This window comes from Panulirus ornatus, chromosome 1, assembly GCF_036320965.1.
Source record: "Panulirus ornatus isolate Po-2019 chromosome 1, ASM3632096v1, whole genome shotgun sequence".
NCBI classification, from domain to species: domain Eukaryota; kingdom Metazoa; phylum Arthropoda; class Malacostraca; order Decapoda; family Palinuridae; genus Panulirus; species Panulirus ornatus.
In genome coordinates this window covers 28767420-28795021 of record NC_092224.1, presented here as the reverse complement: position 1 = coordinate 28795021, position 27602 = coordinate 28767420, and the positions used below count along the sequence as shown (strand labels likewise).

Here is a 27602-nt window from a genome sequence, read left to right as displayed (position 1 = left end):
TTGGATGTGCTTGGGAATGGAGTGTTTGGAGTGAAAATGGAAATGATATATGTAAGTTGAGGGAATGCATGGAAGGACAAGTGGTAAGGACAGGAATGAATGAAAATTATCGAGGAGGAGGGAAAGAAGGATGTCCAATACTGCTATCACTGAAAGCATGGGTGGGTGATACAGAGCATGGATGGAATGGACCAAGAATAGTGTGGGTGAAAGGGAAGTCTGGAACTGTAAAGTATGCATGGGTATATATATGCATATGTGCCTGTGAATATGAAGACCATGCAAGGATGAAATGATGCAATTCTGAAGAAATTTGAATGGCTGTATAAGGTGATTGTAATGGGGGATATGAATGTGAAGGTGGAATGTGATGAAACTGGCAAGATAGTTGGTAAATGGGGAGTGCCTGGGGTAATGAGAATAGGAGTTAACTTGAGGGTTTATTCCTTGTAAACACCTTTACCTAGCAAAAGATGACCCATAAGTGTACGTAGATGATAAATGATGGAGGAAAAAATAGAAGGGTTTGACTGGTTACTTGGCAGAGGATGAAAAGATGAGAAAAGGTGTGGATGCTTGGATTGAGAGGATTCTTCAGAGGCCCTGACCTTTTGTGGTTCTTGTGGGAACGGGGATCAGGAAGAAGTGGGGGTATTGTGTAAGGAAGAATGGAAAATAAAAGTGTTGAATGAGAAAGAATACAAGGAGGAGTATGAAAGAAGAGTAACTGAAAGTTAAGAAAAAAGTAGAAATATGTACAGATGCAGCAGTCATGTGTGAATATGTGCTTAAAATGTTCAGAGAAAGAATGTTAAAAGTTGTAGAATTAGTAGTTGGATACAAGGTTGTAATATATAAGAATAAAAAGGAAAATGCATGGTGGATGGATGAAATTAAAAATGCTGTGGATTAGAAGAAAAGGACAAAAAAAAAAAAATGCTGCAAACCACACAAACAGAGGCCTCCAAAAAATCATTGGCTGCCTAGCAACCATGAACATAACACCTGCATGATGAAACAATAGTACTTCAAATACAATGTCACTTCACCAACAATCATAACACTGACAAAACATACATGCCATAAAGCTTAATAAGTATTGAACAACTACCCTCCCAACCCAATCTTAAAGTCCACTCCACCATACTTGCCACAATCTGAAACCACAATCCCAAGACATGTAGACTAGAAATCAAGGTTCTGTTCCTGGGATTTGGTGAAAACATCTTGTGAAAGGCAAAATTCTAATGCATGCTTCTTCTCATAATACAAATAGCTTAGTATCTCTAACCAGTGTTACATTACACACATTACTTAATTTTCTGATATATACACAAAAATTTCTTTTTTTATTTTTTCCATGTATTTACTTACAAAATTCCAACTGATCTAAAAAGATTCTATTTCATTAATATGAACAAATTAAGCATCAGGTATGGCATCGACCAGGAGATCATTTGAATCATGATTTGAACTAACAAGACAAATGAAGCTTCTCTGTAGTCAGGCTTGCTAAATCTCAAGATGTGCTTGAAGACAGGCTTTCACTGTTTTACCAGATATAAATATAATGATTGGACAAAACTGGAAACAGACTTTTGCTTTTCACTATACAAGTTATACTTATTTATCTGTGTTCTGACCACCACCTATTATTCAACATTACAAACACTAATTCAAAATATCATGAGAACCCTCATGCCTAGAATAAAACTTCTACAATGAAAATACTAAACTCAGTCTTCAATTATCCTACACTCAACCTACACATACACACCATATCACCTAACTTCTTGACAGCAGTACTGCTAAAGGATGTGGACAGCTTTCTGAGCACTGTGGGATCCCCATAGAAGGAAACCCTGAAGAGGGAAAGAAAGAAATTCATGTTAAAGATAATCATAAACAGTTCCTATTGGAAGCTAATACCCACCATTCTCGGAGCTGATTCCTCTGGCCCTGGAAGTGATATGCCGCTGACTTTTTCAAAGAGTTGAAGAGGTGTTGGCAGTTCTGGAATCCTTTTAGAACGGAAGAACCTGAAATATTATTCAACATTCTTATAACTAAGTCATACAGAAAAGAAAGTCAGCTATCTGAAAACTATACACAAATACTGGTAAAGGTAATATTCCTTAATGAGTTGTTCAGTTTCACCTTTTTCAGGATTTTATATACATCTCACAACCATTCCAACACAATGTGCACCTCTACATGTGCAATTAGTACCTCTGATAACGTAATTGCAGCCATTCCACTTTCTCCATTGAATATTCATAAAGTATGATGCAGTACCATTCACTCACATTTATAAACAATTCAGACCTCTGAAGGAAAGTTTCAAATATATGATATATGTCAGCTGATTATTAAAAAAGAGGTACAAAAAGGTTCAAAATCCATGGATTCTGGTCACCATCTCATATGTGAACATCAAAAAACATCAGCCACTCTTTAAGGATTAAAGTTCAATCAAAACCAGTGAATGACCAATGAATCCATCTCGCACATCAATTACATTAAATGTTTACAAGCAAGACAGGGATCATGTTTATGTCTTCTCTAATCAAAAATAAACTTTGCTATTAAGAGACTGAAGAAGTATGAATCTTAAATGTCAATATAATCAGAAAAAGTCACACACTTCAGTAACATTAAAAAGGTGTATCTCATATGATGTTAGTAACTGCCAAAAAGTACTGCAACTAAAAATACACATTACTATTATTATGATTACCCCAGGACTAATTCCTATGAAAGAGTCCTAATGTTACCCAGGACCTTTCTAAATGTTCCTGTGGTCCAAGGCTGTGCTACTTCCCTTAGCAAGGAAATACAGACTATCATGAAATGAGAAGTTCTTTGATGAGACTATATTCTCAATGATAAAGCCTTGCCAAAGATGACATTTCACAAGCAATGCAACCTCATGCAAGTGGATTCCAGTAACACAAATATACATACATCAAAAATTTACCTTTAAAAGTTCAAAAAACTTTTTGCTGATACCAGCATTACAGAAAGAGCCATTTTCTACTAAACATAGAATAAAAACTGATGAACATGCTTTTACCTTAAGGGCTACTGTCATCACGATGGACTATCTTCCTTAAGGACCATGGTCATTGTCAGAACAGTTGCAAAAAACATGTAATAAAGACATTTCCATCAATGCAGGGTTTGTATTTATACAGAAGGCATCAGTGAAATCTCCAAACACCGAAATGATGGGTCAATGACCTACCTCATCACTTGATATAACAATAATATCTTCACATCAATCATAAGATTAAAAGCCCTTCAGATCATCTCATGGAGTTGGCAAATTTATTCATAAATACATAACTGTTCACCAGAGTTCTCAATAATTCCATCAGAACCAACATGACAACTGTAATGTTGAGATAGCCCACCTTTAATGACTACTGAACATAACACTGATCAACAAATTTGAACTTTTTCCTCACCAACAATGCAGTATAACTTTTCTAGACCATTTTCATGAGACTAAGCTTTATGTGGAGTGAAGGAACAAGAACATTTTGTGGAACAACCAGAGGCTTCTCCTGGAAACTCGAAATTCCTGGCTCAAATATTGATCAGCCTGACTCCACGTAATGCCTGGATGTTGCTCGACTATCCCAGAGGCATAAAAAACAGCAACATTTTATGAATCCTGACTCCATTTCCATCAGCATGCCAATCACTTTCAAGTCTCCACACATTTTCCAGTTGCAATTTTTGTATCGTACAGTATCTAGGAGTGCCTGCACGTTCTCATAACACTCTTTCATGTGCAATGAATGCCCTACAGGAACAGAGAGTTTCTTGTTCCCATTGTGGAGCACCACCATTTTCTACTTCTCTTACATGAGTCGATGAACAAGCGCCATTGAGATGGAACATCCTCCTGGGAAAAGTAGTGGAATAATGCATCAATGGTGTTGCAAAAGCAGAGCAGACCATCCACGGAAAAATGAGAAGCAAGAGTCTGACTCCTTTTCCTGAAATAAGTTATGTGAGCATCCTTCTTCAGCAAGCATTTTTCTTTTAGAAGAGATGCTAAAACTTCAGTTTTATCTTTTGGAAGTACCAAATCTCTCATGAAAAGCAGATGTGATACAACAAAACGGATTATATTTTCAAGATCTGCATCCAACACTACATCAAGTACACCACAAGCTGTGACAAAAATTAGTTGTAGACCAGTGAATCATCTGCCATATAAACTGCTAAGCAAAATATACTTATGACCTAAGGTTTCCTGTAGTTGGTTGACTGTTGGATGTGACTGTGAATGAGTTCTCTACGTGTTAAAGCTACAAAGGACAAGTAACATAAGACTGAAGTATGACAAGGAAGACTGAAGTATGACAAGGAACAGCACACGCTGATTTGACACCATTGGTAAGAATCTAGAAATTAGTAATGTCTTTTTGAGAAATTACAGGTTTTGAGCTGAATTTCATACAGCTATCCAGGACTCAATACAACTACACCTTTTTGTGTGCATTTAGTGTGATGTAGCTAGTTTGAGGGGGAACTAAATAATAAAGGGCAGTTGATGGTTTGGCTCAAATAAATTGTTCTGAAACTATGCCTTCTCTTTTCAAGGGGCTCATTCTGCACTAATAAAATCTTAGCCTTACTACATACAATCCTTAGGTACTTTGAAGAAACCATCCTCCTTCTCCGACTTCTCTCCTTAATCTCTCACAAGCTTCGAGTTGACAAAAAACCTCGATCTGTACAGGCACAGACTTACTTATTTCTAAAGCCTTTGAGATCATATCAACTAAATAGGATTGCAGTAAAGTGCAAAAACTTGTATTTTGCCTTACTAATTAAGGTTTTCATTCTGCATTTCCTTCTTAATTGTAGGCTTGACATCAAAGCTTCCTTACAATGGTTCAACAACTGTTTAGAGCTTGCTCAAAAACCCTTTCGATCATTTCCAGTTTAACAGACTGCTAATGATGGACTGGAATTCCTTAACTTTGTGAAAGAGCTGTCTTTATCTGAAAACTTTCACACAATGTGTTACTGAAGACATTCACATCCAACAATCGTCTTGCCAAGTGTATGCATCAGCTTCCCTGTCTGATGAGACAACTGAAACTCTTATAAAACCTATAAGAAGAATAGTCAAGACAAGTCCACAGCAAACTAATGATAAAGCTAAATCTTTATACTGGTATCAAAGGAGTGCTAGATAATTGGCTTGATGGGTTTTTTTCTTTGATGGGATATAAAACATGAGAACTTTTCAGGAAAGAGCAAAAGGTAATAAGTGGGGTTCAAAACTCATAACTGGAACACTATGTTCACATGTGAATTCTGTTTCTGAAACAGATATGGCTAAAGTCTCTCCCAACAAGAAAAAATCATTCTGGCTGGTTAAAGAACAGCAAATCCTTCTCACACATAACTGGCTTCCTTTTTTGGATATAAAATGTCTTTCGTAAAAACATAATCTAACTCTCATTTCATGAGTGTTTGTTTAAAGTCAAAAGACTTCTTCCTAAGCTTGAACGAGAACAGTCAGAGAACAGGGCATGAAGACAAACATCCAATTCAAACATCTTACTAGGCAGGCACTCTTCACTTTGTAATAGGAGCCACAAACCTATCTTAAACAGAAAGCTTAATGGAGGATCATCTGTCTGCTGATTACAGGCAGCTCCCTTTTCAGGATCAGACAGACCCAAACCTTCCAAGCAAAAAGATAAACAAACATTTTAAGGATCTTTCAGAGACTTACAATGGTCATACTCTCCTTCTATATCTCTGACACACATACTACTTGGAACTTCCTCAAAAGGGTGGCCAATACAATATTGTACAAAGGCAAAGGGGATAAGAGTGAGTGCTCAAATTACAGAGGTATAAGTTTGTTGAGTATTCCTGGTAAATTATATGGGAGGGTATTGATTGAGAGGGTGAAGGCATGTACAGAGCATCAGATTGGGGAAGAGCAGTGTGGTTTCAGAAGTGGTAGAGGATGTGTGGATCAGGTGTTTACTTTGAAGAATGTATGTGAGAAATACTTAGAAAAGCAAATGGATTTGTATGTAGCATTTATGGATCTGGAGAAGGCATATGATAGAGTTGATAGAGATCTCTGTGGAAGGTATTAAGAATATATGGTGTGGGAGGAAAGTTGTTAGAAGCAGTGAAAAGTTTTTATCGAGGATGTAAGGCATGTGTACGTGTAGGAAGAGAGGAAAGTGATTGGTTCTCAGTGAATGTAGGTTTGCGGCAGGGGTGTGTGATGTCTCCATGGTTGTTTAATTTGTTTATGGATGGGGTTGTTAGGGAGGTAAATGCAAGAGTTTTGGAAAGAGGGGCAAGTATGAAGTCTGTTGGGGATGAGAGAGCTTGGGAAGTGAGTCAGTTGTTGTTCGCTGATGATACAGCGCTGGTGGCTGATTCATGTGAGAAACTGCAGAAGCTGGTGACTGAGTTTGGTAAAGTGTGTGGAAGAAGAAAGTTAAGAGTAAATGTGAATAAGAGCAAGGTTATTAGGTACAGTAGGGTTGAGGGTCAAGTCAATTGGGAGGTGAGTTTGAATGGAGAAAAACTGGAGGAAGTGAAGTGTTTTAGATATCTGGGAGTGGATCTGGCAGCGGATGGAACCATGGAAGCAGAAGTGGATCATAGGGTGGGGGAGGGAGCGAAAATTCTGGGGGCCTTGAAGAATGTGTGGAAGTCGAGAACATTATCTCGGAAAGCAAAAATGGGTATGTTTGAAGGAATAGTGGTTCCAACAATGTTGTATGGTTGCGAGGCGTGGGCTATGGATAGAGTTGTGCGCAGGAGGATGGATGTGCTGGAAATGAGATGTTTGAGGACAATGTGTGGTGTGAGGTGGTTGTGGTGTGAGGTGGTTTGATCGAGTGAGTAACGTAAGGGTAAGAGAGATGTGTGGAAATAAAAAGAGCGTGGTTGAGAGAGCAGAGGAGGGTGTCTTTAAGTGGTTTGGGCACATGGAGAGGATGAGTGAGGAAAGATTGACCAAGAGGATATATGTGTCGGAGGTGGAGGGAGCAAGGAGAAGAGGGAGACCAAATTGGAGGTGGAAAGATGGAGTGAAAAAGATTTTGTGTGATCGGGGCCTGAACATGCAGGAGGGTGAAAGGAGGGCAAGGAATAGAGTGAATTGGAGCGATGTGGTATACCGGGTTTGATGTGCTGTCAGTGGATTGAATCAAGGCATGTGAAGCGTCTGGGGTAAACCATGGAAAGCTGTGTAGGTATGTATATTTGCGTGTGTGGACGTATGTATATACATGTGTATGGGGGGGTTGGGCCATTTCTTTCATCTGTTTCCTTGCGCTACCTCGCAAACGCAGGAGACAGCGACAAAGTATAAAAAAAAAAAAAAAAAAAAAAAATCAACATTCAAGGTGGAACTTCAAGATCCATTTCTAAGATCTCAAACTCTTACCTTAGAAACAAAGGCCTTCTATTGGGCCCAAAGAGGGAAACACTACCGAGCAGCCGTTTATCAATATTTTCTAATACCTTACTTAAACTCATCTTGGTCTCGTGAAGAAAGGTTTTTCTTGTCTGTAAACTTTAAAAGACCCCATTTTTTTCTGTTTGAAAAGTTAGGAGAGACATACTTTACTTCAACCATTGACTGATCAAGAAAGGGAGGCTGCAATATCATGCAGCTTCTGCAAGCTAGTTATGTACAAGTCATTTCAGTGTAAAAATCTGTTTTGGAGTAAAGAATTTTGTTTTTGGCAAGTATTTGGTCCATGAAATATTTAGCCACAAGAAAAACATCATCTACAACTCCAGCTCTGTGAAGAAAATACCCCAAAACTGCAACTCCATAAGAAGTTAATTCATGTTCAACAACATAAGCGAAGGCACTTGTACTGTACATAAATTGTAGCCATGTCTGCTATAAGGTGAAGCAAACCTATTTGGGAGTGGTAACTAATCCTCAGCCAAATGAACTTCGATGAAAAAATAATTCATTTTTTTTGCATATTCGACTGAAACCCACTTTCTGCAAAAATATCGATGATGAAGTAACTTGACACACTCATTCAAGAATCAAAATCTTCTATATAAGCAAGCACTTTCACTTTAGTAATGTCAGTTGAGTTACAAGAGCTGAATTTAATCTGATAAAAAACTGGTGGTACTGGGCTAAACCTATGAGGCATCACTTTGAAATATCAAGTATCCTTGCCTCCCTGGAAACAGAACTCCCCAACTTGGGATGTATCAGTATATGCCAATAAGCAGCCTTAAAATTATCACTTACCATTCACATTTCTTTGCAGAATACTTTGTGCACTTCCACCGTGGTAATTTTGTTTTCATTGTTATAGTTGCTTGTTTAAAATCAAAAGAACCAGAGCTATTCTAAATAAAAATAATAAATGCAAAACAATAAAAGAGTATTTGATAGGCTGATCATCTTGACAAATACCTCAGTTGCCATCAAATAGTGCCAACTGAAACTGACAATGTTTCTAAACAGCAGTTATCAAGACACAACAATATACTTAAAATTAATGACATGGAAACCCACAAATAAAAGACAGTGATAAGCATCTGCCATCAGTGAAGGACACAAATGAAATTAGTGATATCGCAAGCCAACATCAAAGAACTCTCGGCAGGTCCAAGCTGTGCCACCAAACAAGTGGAAATGACTGAGGGAAAGTAATGGCTCTGTGTCATCTTATCTTAACACCATGATATCATAGGCCAGCAGGTTGCTGTGCAGTCACAAAATTCTGTGAACAAGCCTCTGCCAGTTTACGTTTCATGATTCTTGAAAATGAGTGAATCTTTGTTGGTATGTCTTAACACCCACTGAGCAAGAGCTCTAACAGACGCTTATATGCCTCTGTCCACCAATGATAAAATTCAATCAACTGAAAACTTTGAATCAACCAGCCCCTGATTACATTAAACAATGAGACATTTCAAGTTCTCTGATACTCTGTTAACAAGATCTAGAGTGCAGAAACAAATGGACAACCAAACACACACACTGAGAAAGAAGCAATGTAATATGCTTCTCAGAACATAATGGAGGAATGAGAAAAATCAACACTGTAAATACATGTTCTGTCAAGAAAAACACAAAAATAATGACCACGATATGAAATATGATAAAATTATATTTTCAAAGCTTACTTGATGATATTAGTGCAGTCACGGTGCAAAAAATGCAGAGCATGTGGATGAGCAGGTTCTACAGCTTGACCCAAATCAATAATCCAACATTTATTTTCATACCATAAGATGTTGTATTCACTTAAGTCAGCATGAATTAAGTGGCACCCATGGAACATCTTCACCATGGCCTAGAGAGAAATTGTTCTATTAATGAATGATGTCATACTAGAGTGCATCACAAAAGGTGATAAAACAGATACATGGAAATGTTGGAAAACATAGAAGCATGAATACAATAATTCTCAATATTGTAATAAAAATTCTGTAAAGAGAAGAAATAATTGTAAAGGGGAGGATGTGTTTGGGGGTTAGTTCTACAAACGACACCATGTTCTGAAGGTGGCAAACTGCACCTGTAATAAAGATAGGATGGATACTGAAGATAACTTAAACCTCAACAATTTTCTTTACGCTATTCAGGTGGCAATGGTGTGCCAAAAGCATAGTTTTGCACAGGTATGTCATCTGAGATCTCAGGGTGGTTTTTGGATTCTTCTGATTCAACTGTTAATATAAGAGCAGTTGGTGTTGCTGATACAACTGCATTAAACTCTGAACAGTTTTAACAACTTCTAGAGGTTTCCTCGAGTTTTCTAGTATCTGCTTATTTGCTAGATTCTTGTCTTCTATGCAGGAAAGATGACTGAAACCTATGCAACCACATAACTTCTTGTATAAAATAGTATGGTTTCCTCTCATCAAAATCTACAAACTATTTCAAATAGCCTGCATCTTGAGCCTGACTTTTTTCTTCTTTGGCTAAATGGTTTGGGATGTACATCCAGCATTATAATTAGAGCATCCTTTAAAACGTAAGTAGTCTATGAGTTTTTATAAGTATCAAGCCATTCTTAAATATCTTCATCTTGTAGATCAGCATATGGTTTGAATGAATAGGTATTTCTGATGAAAAGAATATATGAAACATGTCTCCAGGGTCAAGCACTTAAACCTTCAAAATCTACCTCATCACGAAACACTTTTGAACATAAGGCTAAATTGTTCTCCTCCTCTACTCAACATAGGAAAAGAAAAAAGTTGTGATCTGATCTTAAAGTGATGGCTATAAAGACAACATACCACTTAGTTTCTGCTAAATCCTGAACACTGAACTGCATTACTCAGCACACAATGATGCTGATATGAAGTGCGAATGCCAAAGTCAAAGAGAAGCTTAAACAGACTTGCTGAAGCCTCCTATGATTTTAAGTGTATCCTGTAGAATTCTTTAGAGAGTTCCTTTAATCAAAACAAAATCTTTCCTCATACCTAAATGTCTTTCCTGATTTTTTGAGGCAGCCTTAGGAAAAGAGAACAGTAGCATCATTTACATACATCAAGCCTCTGGCTGTCATTTATGATGCACCAAAACCAGAGAATATCGTCCACAGACAGACCCCACTGGCTACTCCACAGTTTACTTTGCTCACTTCATATGCCCCAGTTCTGCCCATTAACCACAAGTCACACACCATATACCACATTGCTCCTGCTCATTCTAACCCCAGCATGACTAACCCTTCTGAATGTTCAGGTCTTAATACACCAAGGTGTCCTTCCTCTCCTCAGTCTTCCTTTACCCCTTGCTCTGAACACTTCTGAAACATAGATCGTCTCTACTAGTCTCCCTTCACTTATCCTCTCTATGTGACAAAATCAATTCAATATATCATGGTCAATGGAAGTAATATGCAATTTATAAGAAGACACATATCAATAAAATGGCAAAGAGATTCAGTTCAATTAAGTAATTCAATGAGGTCTATATCTGAGACACACTCATACAAAAGGAATCTGTCAGTTAGGTACAGTCCTGAAAGCCAAATGACTTGTGTGCATTTTAACCTTGTTACTCTGGGAGGAAAGACCTTCTGTTATCTTTCATAGTTTTTGCCATTTTGAAAAGGCTTTTACTTTTGTTACCATACCTGGCAAAGAGGCCACTGTCATGAAATCTTTATATGAAGAAATAAAACTGACAAGGCATCTTAGTAAGTAAAACCACACTATGTACAATGATACTGTCCTGTAAGTATCACATATAAAGAAAGCAAAATTTTAGTACCTGCCATATCTGGATTGCAGTAGATATGACAATATGCAAGTTCATAAGTAGATATAACAATTTTGCGATATATCAATGCTCTAAAACACAATATTTCTAAGGCCATCTATCATGATAACAGTTGTGAACAACAGTACAAATGGAAAGAAAAAATGTACTGATAAATCAACATGTAAATTGGTGCACCTCCAGTTTGCTCCAGTTTCAGCCATTCATATAGTATGGTGTCTCGTTGAAGGAAATGCGAGGAAAATTCATTGTGGAGTGATAGAGTGGGTGAAATGTAATACTTTGAGGTAATTTGGGCATGTGGAAATAATGCAAGATTGAGAGTTTACAAGGAGAGCATATGACAGTACAATTAAAGGGGTTGGTGTGAGGGGGGGGGGAACCTCCTATGACATGGGGAAAAATAAAGGAATAATGTATGGAATGGTGTGTGTGTGAGGGAGGCATGTAAGGACAGGAATAAATGGAAACTCTTTTGCTATGGCCACCACCTTGATGCAGTTCCCGGAGGGAATGGGCATTAGAAATACGGATAGAGAGATAGATACATAGTGTCCGTTTGCTTAAATTTAGGCTTGGCTATATTTGTCCACTTAGCAAGCATTTTTCTGATGCCGATTCCAGAGCAAACTTAAACAACTGTATTTTCTAAACCTTAAACAGTTGATGAAACCGCACTGTATAATCATCAAATCAGTATGCCTATCATCTTTTTGAAGTCATTTACAAAATGTCTGTCTTTTGTAGAAGTGGTATTGCAACCTATTACATTTTACACCTTTGCGAGAAAAATATGTCTGTCCAATATCTTGCTGGTATTTTATGCCATAAATGCAGAATGTAGAAAATATCCAAACAGAAAATCAACCTATGTATTGAGTGTGAATCACTGTAATGCTGAATAGCATCTGAATGATGTTGGGGTAGACTGTAAACAATACTACATAGTAGCAGCAATAGGAACTAATGCAGTAGTGCCTGCTTTCAACAAACATCTGGAGCAGGCCAAGACATGCTGGATAATTTCATAAGAGTATCATTTACTACAATGTGCCTTTGGTTTAAGAGACTGAAAATTCTGGATATATAAGTTTTCCAGTTGGCTGAGTGCCTGATAATAAAGCTTTTTACGGAGATTACCCACAGGTTTTTATCGTGTAATGTTCCCCTAAAAACTCCTTTGTTAAAGTTTCCAACTTTTCATCTACCCTGTCTGTACAGTAACCCCTCAAAGTAATGTACCCCAATAACACAGATTTCAGATTTAACGGACCGGACAAATAATAGTACATTACATTAATTAATAATAAAAAACAGTATTTATCTCCTAAAACATCACTATATCTCCCTAAGATTTAATGATACTCTCTCACCCCAACTCTCATTCGCCCTCTCTTTCAACCCAAGCACCTTCCTCTTGATCTCCTGCTGCTTTCTCTTATACTTCTTCTGATCATTCGCACTCATTCCTTGTAAGGACTGCCCAAATGCCTCTCTTTTCTCTTTCACTAAAAACTTTTCTTCTTCAACTAGAACTTCAACTAGGTTACATTTGATTTCATGGACTTTCAGCACTAATGGACACCCCTTCCCCCCATTAAATTGAGGGCTTACTGTACCTCTGTACATCCAAACCCCATCATTAAATCAAGGGCTTACTGTACCTCTGTACTGTACATCCACACCCCATTACTTAGGAGATTAAATACCTTACCTCTACAACCTGCTCATATGCCAAGCAAAGATCAGAGAAAGACAGGCATGCTTCTTTAAGTTTTGGGGCAGCCTGATGATTGCTGCCAATGAAAGACATCAGCAAGATGTGTTTCTTTATGAGAATTGGTTCAGGCGATGGGATTCCAGCACGCTGAAGACGACGAAGATTATGGTACTCTTTCTCTGCCCATAAACGAATTAGCTGAAAAGAAACAACAAAGTAATCATAATATCAAACATTATCATAAATTCTGAAGTCAAATTTCATAGATATTCACCAATCTAAATCTAAAGAGCAATCTCCAGCCAGTACAGTCATTAATAAATGGTCCATTCTCTCTGTCAGACTCCAGATTATTCAGGGAACATGGAATATGAAGGTAGGGTGCTTGGATAATGGTTGGTTTCAATCATATGATTCCTACTTACACACAGTTTGTTAAATGTTCTACTGAAGGTGATAATTCATTTGGATTTAATGTTCTGTAATATGTAAAATAGTCACAAGGTCATAAAGAAACCTGCTCTTGTGAAGTCTGATATGTTGTAATGTACGCCTATATATATAAACAAATGTCAATATCAGTGAAGTGTCAGAAAGTAAATATAAATAAATTGTCAAAAGTTGTTCTGACTGTACTGATTTCTCTGTTTTGTATGATGAAAATTGTGAGACTGATTATAATGTCAATGTTTTTACTAGTTACACATTTTTGTGTGAATATGTTGGTACCAGTCAGGACTGTCACAATATATTCAAACAAATAAACATTGAGCAACAAAAAAAATAAAATTCTGTTTACATGAGAAGAAAGTAACTGTCATCTGGGATTAGGAAAGCAATAAACAACTCAACATTAAGATCAAATATGCTACATTACTATATAAAAATAAGGTTGAGAATTTATTTTGCACTAACAATGCTAAAAATGCTTGGACTATGGTAAAGCAGCTGTGTGGCTATCACATGAAAAATTCTGTATCTGACCCAAAGGACACAGCTGTGCATGTGAAGGAGCTTAATTTTTTGGATGGCAGATTTGATGATAAGGATTTTTCAAAGGAATGATCTGATGTCCTATCCATCATAAATAATGTAAATAACCTGCCAATTGTAATTTCTCAAAAAGGCAAAAATTGGTAAGGCAAGTGGTCCTGATAATTTTTGTGCCAAAATAGCAAAATTTTGCTGTGTGCAATTGTATAAACTTTAAAATGTTCTATTTCAAGCTTCTCTTAATCAATGTAAAGTTCCTAATTCATGAAAAAAAATCAGAAATTATACCCATACCTAAGATTCCATCACCTACTGTTAAGAATGACCCAAGACCTATGGTTCTCACATCAGTTGTGATGAAATGCTTTGAAATCATTGTTAAAAACTGTATGTAAATGAGTTGATTCTATTAGAGATACTATGCAGTTTGCATACTGTAAAGGGAGAGGTTGAAAATGCAACCATAATGTTATTCCATAATATTACAGAACTTCTTGACATGCCTAACACTAATTCAAGAGTTTTATTTATTAATTTCAGTAGTGCATTCAATACAATAGAACCTCATATTATGTCAAAGAAATTACATTCTCTGAAGGTAAATAGCAACCTCATTTCTTGGATATATAGTTACCTAATAAACAGACCACAATTTGTAAAATTTAGAAATGTTAAATCTTATACCAAATTCACAAACCATGATTCTCCACAGGGCTGTGTTTTATTGCCTGTATTATTCATTTCATATACAAATGATTGCACTAGTATATACAGAACCTGTTTTATCAAATATGCTGATGACAGTGACTCGGAAAAATAAGGGATAAATATCGGGCTCAAGTTATGACTTTGTTCACTGTAGCGATGAAAATTACTTGAACGTGAATATTAAAAAGACCAAAGAAATGGTGCTTGACTTTCACAAGAAGGAAATAAGCATTGAACAACTAATTATCATGGGAGAGCAAGTAGATATGGTGCACGATTACATCTGATTATTGAAGGAAGTCTAAATAGTGATGTTAACACTAAAAAGGTTTAAGGAAAATGTAGGCGAAGAATTCATTTTTCAAGTCTTGAAAAACCTGAAAGTTGATAGGACTATTCTTTCTATGTTTTAGAAGTCATTCGCACAGTCAACACTTTGTTTTTATATATCATCACACTATGGATGTTTGAGAGTGAAAAATAAGAATAAACTTAGGAATACTGTAAAAATAGCTTGTAAATTAGGTGCTAATGTAACTGCACTTAATGTATTACATTCAAAATAGTTGACAGAATCATGAGAGATTCTCACCATCCTCTGAATAATTACTGTGTTTTTAAGATCTTGCAAAAGATTGTGTTTATCATTGCAAAAATCATTTGTAACAGAAAGTCACAATCATGTAAATTCAAAAATATAATTGTTCATTGTGTGTGACAGTATTGATGTTAGTGTGCATATGATAATGACACTCAACCAAATCTGTATACTTTTACCTACTGCACTTTTACATTATTTTCTTTTTCCTTGTGTATGAGACTGAATGTGTATCATAACATGGCACTAGATCCATGCCTTAACTCTCACATCCTCAGACACCTTGAATCTCTCAATCTTCTCTGATCACCAGTATGGCTTCCATACAATGAGATTCACTGGTGATATTCTTTCCTATCTTACTAATGAGTGGTTATCATCCCTGAAATATTTTGGGGAGTCCTGTTTAGTTGCCCTTGACATATCAAATGCTTTTGACAGAATGTAGCATCAGAGTCTTATCTCTAAGCTCCTTTCTTTTGGCTTCTGTTCCTCACTTTGCTCCTTCATATCTAGCTTCCTCTCTGGCCGATCTATCTCTGTCACTGTTGATGGATCAGCCTCCCTCCTTTTCTCCACCAAAAGAAATGTCCCTCAAGGTTTTGTCCTGTCCCCTACGCTTTCTTTCCTTTTCATCAATAATTTTCTCTTTTCCATATATAAACAAATGCACTGATACACTGATGACTCAACAGTGCATTCATCCAAATCCTTCAATTCTGCTTCTTCTTTCACCCAATCTGCATCTCATCTTGAAAAAGCTTGCTCAATAAACTAAGACTTGAATACGATATCTCAGTAGGGAAGACAAAATCCAGTTAAGTTTAATGCATCCAAGATCCAGTTTCTAATCATCTCTAATGAAAATTCCTCAATTTCTTCTCTCCTTTGACAGTTCTGTAATTCCATCTCTTGACTCAATGAACATACTTGGAATTACTGTAACATCTACTCTTTCTTGGAAAACCTACATTCAGGAAAAAGACAAATCTGCCTTTAAGAAACTGAGTCCTGCTTAGATGCTGAAATTTCTTTTCTTCTGAACAGTTGCCCCATCTATTCAAAGGAATGATTTGTTCTTGTATGGAGTGCTGCTCTCACATCTAGGGTTTATCAACTCTCCTAGGTTAACTTCAAAACTTGACACTCTCACCCTACGCTGCAATGTTGGTTCAGTTTCTCTCTTCTGTAGGTAATACTTTGGTCTCAGCTCCTGAGAACTGGCTGCTCATGTGCCCCAACCACTAACTAGATCATGCAGTACCTGGCAAACTGCCGTGTTGCATGATTACTGTCAAAAAGTTGGCAACTCAAGGGTGGGCCATTTTGATAACTGTTTCTTTCCCTTCACCTCTTATCTTTGGAACTCTCTACCAGCTCATGTCTTTCCAGTAACTATTTCAACTATGACACATTTTACAAGACAGGTTTTCATTACCTCCAAAATTGGTAAATGCTTTTACTAATCTCTTGCTTTCCCTTTCATAATCCTTTATTTTTGATTATGGCCCAGCCTTGATGTGGACTTTCATCCATGACTGGAGCCTCCAATGAAAAAAACGTTGTCCAAGTCAAAGAGCTCATTTACCTCCAGTGTGTAAAAATTGCACTCTCTTTCAACACCTTAATGTTATATCATGTGTTGTATCCATTTAATGGGTTTTTTCATCCTTGCAAAATCAAAATGCTATCTGGTCAAAATCATGAATTCACAATAAATATACCCGATCGTAAATACACTTTCCCATAGGAGAGACTTGACCACAGCCAAACAATGACTTGTAGACCAAAAACTCCTCCTCTAATATCCCTCCAACTTGAAAAAAGATGTCTCTAATCCCAAACATCAAACAATGTTATTACTGTATAAAAAACGCCAAACCTTCACAGTACTGTTCTTAGACATCCTATCCTTAAAACGATAATCTTCCCTAATGTAGCGTTCCCTAGTCTTGAATCCTGTCAAAGTTGTTTTAAACACCTTTACTGCACAATCATCAGGAAGTGTTCGTTCCTCATACCTGTTGAAAGAATCAATATAATAACAATAATACATAATAATTAACAATAATAAATTATATCATAGCATTAGTAATTTTATTATCAATATAATCACTGTTTGCCGCATCAGCAAGGTAGTGCAAGGAAACAAATGAAGAATGGCCCAACCACTCATATACACATATATATACATCAGTGCTCATACATGCACATAAACATACATATACATTTCAATGTATACATACATATACATACACACACATACACATATGTATAGACATGTACGTATTCATACTTGCTGCCTTCATCCATTCCTGTCACCACACATGAAAATTAGTAATATATAATACGAATAATATATATGGTAAATTATGGTTATATAAGCCAGTCAGATTAATTAACATACTAATCTCTATCACAACTAAAGTATAAATCACAAGGTAATAAGATTCTACATGAATTTCATACCAGTTAGATTCTTTATAGGCCATTCTACGATATGGTGCATTTTACTGTATTAAAAGAACAGCGGGTTTGGATGGTATTGCAGCGGAATTTATATAAAAAAAAAGGGAGTGACTGTGTTGTTGATTGGTTGGTAAGGATATTCAATGTACATATGGATCATGGTGAAGTACCTGAGGATTGGCAGAATGCATGCATAGTGCCATTGTACAAAGGCAAAGGGGATAAAGGTGAATGTTCAAATTACAGAGGCATAAGTTCATTGAGAATTCCTGGGAAGGTATTGATTGAGAGGGTAAAAGCATATACAGAGCATCAGATTGGGGAAGAGCAGTATGGTTTCAGAAGTGGTAGAGGACATGTGGATCAGGTATTTGCTTTGAAGAATGTATGTGAGAAATACTTTGAAAAACAGATGGATTTGTATGTAGCATTTATGGATCTGGAGAAGGCATATGATAGGGTGAATAGAGATGCTTTGTGGAAGGTTTTAAGAGTATATGGTGTGGGAGGTAAGTTGCTAGAAGCAGTGAAAAGTTTTTGGATGTAAGGCATGTGTACAAGTAGGAAGAGAGGAAAGTGATTGGTTCCAAGTGAATGTCCGTTTGTGGCAGGGGTGTGTAAGGTGTCTCCATGGGTGTTTAATTTGTTTATGGATGGAGTGGTTAGGGAGGTGAAAGCAAGAGTTTTGGAGAGAGGGGAAAGTATGCAGTCTGCTGTGGATGAGAGGGCTTGGGAAGTGAGTCAGTTGTTGTTCACTCATGATACAGCGCTGGTGGCTGATTCAGGTGAGAAACTGCAGAAGTTGGTGACAGTTTGGTAAAGTGTGTGAAAGAAGAAAGTTGAGAGTAAATGTGAATAAGAGCTGTCATGTATAATGCACTGAAACCACAGCTCCCTTTCCACATCCAGGCCCCACAGAACTTTCCATGGTTTACCCAAGACGCTTCACATGCCCTCGTTCAATCCACTGACAGCACGTCAACCCCAGTATACCACATCATTCCAATTCACTCTATTCCTTGCACACCTTTCACCCTCCTACATGTTCAGGCCCCGATCACTCAAAACATTTTTCACTCCATCTTTCCACCTCCAATTTGGTCTCCCACTTCTCCTTGTTCCCTCCACCTCTGACACTTATATCCTCTTGGTCAATCTTTCCTCACTCATTATCTCCATGTGACCAAACCATTTCAAAACACCTTCTTCTGCTCTCTCAACCACACTCTTTTTATTACCACACATCTCTCTTACCCTTACGTTACTTACTCGATCAAACCACCTCACACCACATATTGTCCTCAAACATCCCATTTCCAGCACATCCACCCTCCTGCGCACAACTCTATCCATAGCCCACGCCTCACAACCATACAACATTGTTGGAACCACTATTCCTTCAAACATACCCATTTTTGCTTTCCGAGATAATGTTCTCAACTTCCACACATTCTTCAACACTCCCAGAAATTTCGCCCTCTCCCCCACCCTATGATTCACTTCTGCTTCCATGGTTCCATCTGCGGCCAAATCCACTCCTAGATATCTAAAACACTTCACTTCCTCGGAGTTTAACTCCATTCAAACTTACCTCCAAATTGGCTTGTCCCTCAACCCTACTGTACCTAATAACCTTGCTCTTATTCACATTTACTCTCAGCTTTCTTCTTTCACACACCTTACCAAACTCAGTCACCAGTTTCTGCAGTTTCTCACATGAATCAGCCACCAGTGCTGTATCATCAGCGAACAACAACTGACTCACTTCCCAAGCTCTCTCATCCACAACAGACTGCAACATGCACCTCTTTCCAAAACTCTTGCATTCACCTCCCTAACAACCCCATCCATAAACAAATTAAACAACCATGGAGACATCACACACCCCTGCCGCAAACCTACATTCACTGAGAACCAATCACTTTCCTCTCTTCCTACATGTACATATCCCTTATATCCTCGATAAAAACTTTTCACTGCTTCTAACAACTTGCCTCCCACACCATATATTCTTAATATCTTCCACAAAGCATCTCTATCAACTCTATCATATGCCTTCTCAAGATCCATAAATGCTACATACAAATCCATTTGCTTTTCTAAGTATTTCTCACATACATTCTTCAAAGCAAACACCTGATCCACACATCCTCTACCACTTCTGAAACCACACTCCTCTTCCCCGATCTGATGCTCTGTACATGCCTTCACCCTCTCAATCAATACCCTCCCATATAATTTACCAGGAATACTCAACAAACTTATACCTCTGTAATTTGAGCACTCACTTTTATCCCCTTTGCTTTTGTACAATGGCACTATGCAAGCATTCTGCCAATCCTCAGGCACCTCACCATGAGTCATACATAAATTGAATAACCTAACCAACCAGTCAATAATACAGTCACCCCCTTTTTTAATAAATTCTACTGCAATACCATCCAAACCCGCTGCCTTGCCAGCTTTCATCTTCCACAAAGCTTTTACTACCTCTTCTCTGTTTACCAAATCATTCTCCCTAACCCTCTCACTTTGCACACCACCTCAACCAAAACACCCTATACCTGCCACTCTATCATCAAACACATTCAACAAACCTTCAAAATACTCACTCCATCTCCTTCTCACATCACCACTACTTGTTATCACCTCCCCATTAGCCCCCCTTCACTGATGTTTCCACTTTATTTACCTCCTTCCAAAACATCCTTTTATTCTCCCTAAAATTTAATGATACTCTCTCAAACCAATTCTCATTTGCCCTCTTTTTCACCTCTTGCACCTTTCTCTTGACCTCCTGCCTCTTTCTTTTATACATCTTCCAGTCATTTGCATTATTTCCCTGCAAAAATTGTCCAAAGGCATCTCTCTTCTCTTTCACTAATAATCTTACTTCTTCATCCCATCACTCACTACCCTTTCTAATCTGCCCACCTCCCACGCTTCTCATGCCATAAGCATCTTTTGCGCAAGCCATCACTGCTCCCCTAAATACATCCCATTCCTCCCCCACTCCCTTTATGTCCTTTGTTCTCACCTTTTTCCATTCTGTACTCAGTCTCTTCTGGTACCTCCTCACACAAGTCTCCTTCCCAAGCTCACTTGCTCTCACCACTCATTTCACCCCAACATTCTCTCTTCTTTTCTGAAAACCTCTACAAATCTTCACCTTCGCCTCCAACAAGATAATGATCAGACATCCCTCCAGTTGCACCTTTCAGCACATTAACATCCAAAAGTCTCTCTTTCACAGGCCTATCAATTAACATGTAATCCAATAACACTCTCTGGCCATCTCTCCTACTTACATACGTATACTTAATTATATCTCTCTTTTTAAACCAGGTATTCCCAATCACCAGTCCTTTTTCAGCACATAAATCTACAAATCACCATTTCCATTTCCAACACTGAACACCCCATGTACACCAACAATTCCCTCAACTGCCACATTACTCACCTTTGCATTCAAATCACCCATCACTATAACCCAATCTCATACATCAAAACTACTAACACACTCAGCTGCTCCCAAAACATTTGCCTCTCATGATCTTTCTTCTTATGCCCAGGTGCACATGCACCAATATGATCTTTCTTCTTATGCCCAGGTGAATATGCACCAACAATCAACCATCTCTCTCCATCCACTTTCAGTTTTACCTACATAAATCTAGAGTTTACTTTCTTACACTCTATCACATACTCCCACCACTTCTCTTAAACAGTCCCTTCATTTTCAACTTCCCTCAACCACTTCTTTGAATGCATATGCTACGTTGCCTTACTCTTCGTTTTTCACCTTCTAGGCCACCATAATTAGGATCACAATTCATGAAATTTTTAAATTTCTACATATTTCATAATTCAACTGTAATCTATACCTAAAATTCATTCCTCTGAAGCACAGCCAACTACTTTTAGATGGAACAGAATACATTACTTTCTCTTGCATAGTATTCCAAATTTATGTCAGATCCTTAACTGCCTTCTTTTGTAGCTGATAAAAGAATGCACCAAGTCCTAAGATTTCAACAGTTCCTAAACTGAAGTGCTGTGGGTCCAAACCAAATCATTTTTATACTTCTATCTAGTCACCTCTACCATTTACTACTTGACTTGTTTCATCTTTCTCTGTGTGTACAAAATGAGCACATAACACCTCAAAGTTGCACCACACAACCGACACTCTGAAATGAGTTTACTATCTCTTATTCAGAGCATGATTTGTCCATGAATGAATGGAAATAGTTCACACCACTATCTTCTATCACCATACTGCCCCTACAAGCTCTAATCTATGGTTTAGGTAATGCCAATTAATAATATCTGGGCACTGCTCCTCATGTTTATTAGCTACTAGTAAATGTTACAAGATGCTGTTTCACACAGGAATCATCAAACCGCATTTCTTGAGACATTCAAGATGATACTTTGCTACTGAATAGTTTTTTGTCTTAAAACATGAAATGCATCCCATCCTCCTTGTCCTTTCTTTTTTTCCAAACTTGAACACCATTTCCTGCATCAGCAAGTTAGCACCAGTAACAAAGAAAGGCCACATCTGCTTGCATTCATGCTCTAGCTGTCATATGAAAAGCACCAAAACCAAAGCTCCCTATCCACATCCAGGGCCCAAAGACCCTTCCATAGTTTACTCCCCATGCTTCACATGCCTTGGTCCAGTTCAGTGACAGTACATTGACCCCAGTCTACCACACTGCTCCGATTCACTCCATCCCATGCATGACTTTAACCCTCCAGCATGTTTATGCCCCGATCACTCAAAATCTTTTTTCATTCCATCTTTCCATTACCAGTTTGGTTTCCCCCATTCTCATTGTTCCCTCCAGCATTGACACATATATCCTCTTTGTCAACCTTTACTCATTCTATCCATACATCTAAACAATTTTAGTATACCCTCTTAAGCGCTCTCAACCATACTCTTTTTATTACCACACTTCTCTCTCAAACTCTCATTACCTGATCAAACCACCTCACACCACATATTGTCCTCAAACATTTCATTTCCAACACATCCACCCTTCTCTACAAAGCATCACCTACAGCCAATTCCTTGCATCCATATAATACTATTGGGACTAATATACCTTTAAGCACCCATCTTTGCCCTCCCCAATAAAATTATGTCTTTCCACACATTCTTTAGTATTCTCAGAACCTTCACCCCCTCACTCACCCTATGACTCACTTCCATGGTTCCATTGGCTGCCATGTCCACTCCCAAGTATCTAAAACACTTCAGCTTCCACCATGTTTTCTCCATTTAAACTCATATCCCAAATAACCTGTCCCTCTACTCTGCTACACCTAATAGCCTTGCTTTTATTCAAACCTACTCTCAACCTTCTCCTTTCATGCATTCTTCCAAACTCAGTCACCAAATTCTGCAGTTTCTCACTTGAATCTGCCATCAGTGCTGTATCATCAGCATACAATAACTGACTCACTTCCCAGGCCTTCTCATCCACCCACAGACAGAATACATGCCCCTCTCTCCAAGGCTCACATTTACCTCCCTCACCATCCTATCCAATAACAAACAGAACAACCACCATGATATCACACACTCCTGATGCAGACCAACCTTCACTTGAAATCGTTCACTCTCCTTGCTTCCTACTTGTACACATGCCTTACAACTGTGCAATAACTTCTGACTGCTTCTTGCAGCTTTCCTCCCACACCACATATTCTTAGGACCTTCTACAAGGCATCATTATCAACCCTATAATATGCTTTCTCAAAATCCATAAATGTCACATAGAAATCCATGTGTTTCTTTACATATTCTCAAACACATTCTTTAAAGCAAACACCTGATCCACACATCCTCTACCACTTCTGAAACAACACTGCTCCTCCCTAGTCTGACGCTCTATACATGCTTTCATCCTGTCTAACAATATCCTCCCACACAACTCACTAGGTATAATCACCAAACTTATACCTTAGTAGTTTGAAAACTTACCTTTATCCCTCTTGTCTTTATATAATGGCACTATACATAAGTTCTGCCAATCCTCAAGCACCTCACCATAATGCATACACACAATGAAAATCCTTATCAACCAATCAACAACAGAGTCATCCCCCCTTTCCTAATAAATCTAACTGCAATAACATCCACTCCAGCTGCCTTGCCACATGTCATCTTCATAAGGCTTTCATCAACTCTTCTTTCTTCACTAAACCACTCTTCATGACTCTCATTTTGCACATCAAACCGAACCAAGTGCTCCACATCTGCCACCCCATCATCAAACACATTCAACAGTCCTTCAAAATACAAACTGCTTCTCTTTCTCACTTCATCACTACCTGTTACTACTTACCCGTATGCCACCTTCACTTATATTCTTATATGTTCTCTTGTTTTTTGCACATTATGAAGCTCCTAAAACATCTCATTCTCCCTAGAGTTTACTGGTACTTGCTCAAACTCTCATTTGCCCTCTTTTTCAACCTCTGCACTCTTCCTTATGACCTACTTTCTCTTATACATTATCTTATCATTTGCACTCCTTCCCTTTAAGTACTGGCCAAAAGCCTCTCTTTTCTCTTTCTACCAGCATCTTTACTTTATCCCACCATCTACTACCCTTCCTAATCTGACCATCTCCTGCCCTTTGCATGCCACATACATCTCTTACATAAGCCAGCGCTGCTTCCCTAAATACGTCTCATTTCTCACTCACTTGCCCTGCTTCACTTACTCTCACCTTTTGCCATTTTACACTCAATCTCTCTTGGTGTTTCTTAAGTCTCTTTTTCAAGCACACTTACTCTAACCACTCTCTTCTCACCAACATTGTTTCTACATTTCCAAAAACCTCTATAAATCTTGAAAATGCCAAATAATTATATCTGGGTATTGCTCCTCAAGTGTATTAGCTACACCTGATTTAGTGCCTAGCATAAAAGTCACTCTATGGTTTCATGTAGGAATCATTAAACCATGTTTCTTGAGACATTTTATGAAGATACTTTGCTACTCATTAGTTTTTTGGTCTAAAAACCTGAAATGCAGATCCTCCTCATTTTCATACTTCAGGTATGCCACAAGAGCATAATTGCTTCTTGGGTTTGCATGTTCATCAATAAGAATCAAAATTTTAACCTCTAATACTTTCACATGCTGGCAAGTTTTCTCCCTAACTTGGTAACTATAGGATCAATAGCTTCTGCAGAACTGTAGTGGGAATTCAACCCAATTCCAATTTCAACACCCTTTTAAGTTCCAACTAGCTAAAATGGTCAAGGTGTGTGTGGCGAGGTGGCGATGGGAATGAATAAAGGCAGTGTGAATTGTGTGCATGGGTATATATGTATGTATCTGTGTGTGTATATATATGTGTACATTGAGATGTACAGGTATGTATATTTGTGTGTGTGGACGTGTATGTATATACATTGTGTATGGGGGTGGGTTGGGCCATTTCTTTCGTCCGTTTCCTTGCGCTACCTCACAAACGCGGGAGACAGCGACAAAGCAAAATAAATAATAAATAATGTTCTGTTATTATGTGTCAAGCAGTATGAAAAATTAAAAAGCACATGAGCTGCCTTTACACGAGATGCAATCCTGCTGTCATAAAACTTTTCAAGTAGCTTCATTTTCTTTATCAGCAATGTACTGCACAGTGATGTGAGCTCTGAATGGTAAGTGTTCCAATATCTTCTGGTTTGATCCGCTGAATGAAACATGTTACGAATGCCATCAATTTAAAAGTCTCAATCCTTTGGACATAAAAATGGGAAGTTATCAATATTTGCACAGCCTCTCCACCCAAAGATTTCCATTTTTGCAGTCTGCCCAAGGGCAAGTCTCTTTTTCCAATTTCCATATTTCCTATATTCATGTATCTGAGCAGGGATACAGGCCTGACACTGTATTAAATTCAGAGATAGTATTACACTGTGTGGTCAGTATGGCAGTCCTACAAACCTACTTCCATGTACATGTAACCCCTCTCAATATGTTTACATCTAATAATGTCTCCTTCGCAAACCTGACAATTAAGACAATCAAATAATGCTCCATGACACCCCACCAACTCTTCATTTAACACACAAGGCTATGAACTTTTCTCTATTTTCATTTACACACAAGACCCCATGTCCCCAAATTATACACTCAACTGACGCATCAAACCATGATCTATAGTCAGTGCACAAACACTTAAGTTATCTACAATACTTGGTATATGTCATATTGAACATGGCATATCTAAAACATTTTCAGAACACAGTCATATTATTTTCCATCACCTTCTGGTAAATTACAGAAAAGAGTTGCAAAGGTCAGGAATTTTTACAGCTACCAAAACTAGAGTAAAATTACTATACAGGTATATCAGATTTATCATTATCACTTGATAATAGCTCCTTTTAATATAATGATGTGTTTAGTTTATAGATTCTGCAGTAAGACCTGTGCTGAAGGCAGGATGAAGACACTGCAGTTTCTAAGAGAGGGAGAATAAGAAACTAGTTAGAACTAGTGGAAGACAAACTATTTCATTAGGTGTCTACTATATAAAAACAATTCTGAAGGGTGTTATTGGACTCCATTTGCATGAGGTAACACCACACGTGAAAAGCCATCTTTGGTGTGGCTGTATTATTAAAAGTACACTCCTATCGATAAACCTCTCACCCCAAGGGAGTCCATCACTGCCCTGCTACTGTAAGTATGGTGGCCTTGGAGTTGCAAGGGCTCCTAAAAATTTGGGCCTTGAGTAACATCAGGATCCTTTCAACAAAGGGATCATAAGGTGATAAATGAAATAACACAATGAGTGGGGAATGCTTATATAATGTTTTGAAAAATGTTATGGCAGAAAAACATTAAAAACTGCAGATATTTTCCTTCACATTTCCTTTATGATGTTGCTACATTATGCAAAGTAATCTTTATCTAAATGAATGATGCAAAAATTTTGGTTTCAAAATTCATTCTTTAGAATCCGTAAACAACTATTTTTCACTTGTTTCTAAAATCAATATCTTTAGGGTAAAAAGCATACATGAAATTTTCTGACATGGATAACAATGAATAGAGTGTTGTTTCACAGTGTATAGTACAAGTAAACAACTTCAAAAAAAAAATTACACTTTAAATATTACTTACTCTCCTCCCTGAGCATGAAAGACAACAGATTCTTTGCCTGAGCTTATAACACCACTGACGGTCTCCAGGACAGCATTATTCACCAACTTGAATATCAGCAGACGAGTCCTAGGGTCAAGAGCCATTTCTGATGTTGCCTTTTCCACCTTTAGGGTAAAAAGTGAGTTAAAGACTTGTGACATTCTTTTATAAATACAACACCTATGTATAACACATAAGCATCCATAAAAAATATATATTAGCACAGTAAATTCATCTTCTGCTATATATCAGCTTTGAAAGGCATATGAACAAATGAAATTTCCATTTAAGACTTCTGTGTGCAGGTGTTACCAGACTCCACCTTCAAGCAGTTACAACTGAAACCAGGAATAACCTTCGCTGAGGCTGTATTCTCATCAATGTTCAGCATGGAAAGGAGTACAGCTACACTGAGGAATTTCTCACCTCAGAGAAGTCCTTCATTTCCCTGATTCTGATTGTAGCAGAGAAGCCCCATAAACATCCAAGGCTTATATATAGTAATAATGATAATAATTTTTTACACATATTCACCATTTCCCATGCTAACGAGGTAGCGTTGAGAACAGAGGACTGAGCCTTACTTGGCCCCCTTCTCTGTTCCTTCTTTTGGAAAATTAAAAACCTTTTGCCCTTCTGCATTTTCAGGCCCTGG

At 37.8% G+C, this 27602-nt stretch overlaps 1 protein-coding gene across 3 annotated transcripts in view; it reads right to left on the bottom strand.

Annotated features, from left to right (window-relative positions):
- The window catches only part of LOC139767052 (serine/threonine-protein kinase RIO3), a 71919-nt gene that overhangs the window by 8697 nt on the left and 35620 nt on the right, over positions 1-27602 (bottom strand). For all 3 annotated transcript variants that reach the window (XM_071696058.1, XM_071696140.1, XM_071696220.1), the window contains 5 exons: positions 26927-27072; positions 17183-17321; positions 12996-13199; positions 9166-9335; positions 1934-2039 (listed from right to left, as the gene is read on the bottom strand). In XM_071696058.1, coding sequence (XP_071552159.1) covers positions 1934-2039; positions 9166-9335; positions 12996-13199; positions 17183-17321; positions 26927-27072 — 765 coding nt within the window. The remainder of the gene's footprint in view (positions 1-1933; positions 2040-9165; positions 9336-12995; positions 13200-17182; positions 17322-26926; positions 27073-27602) is intronic.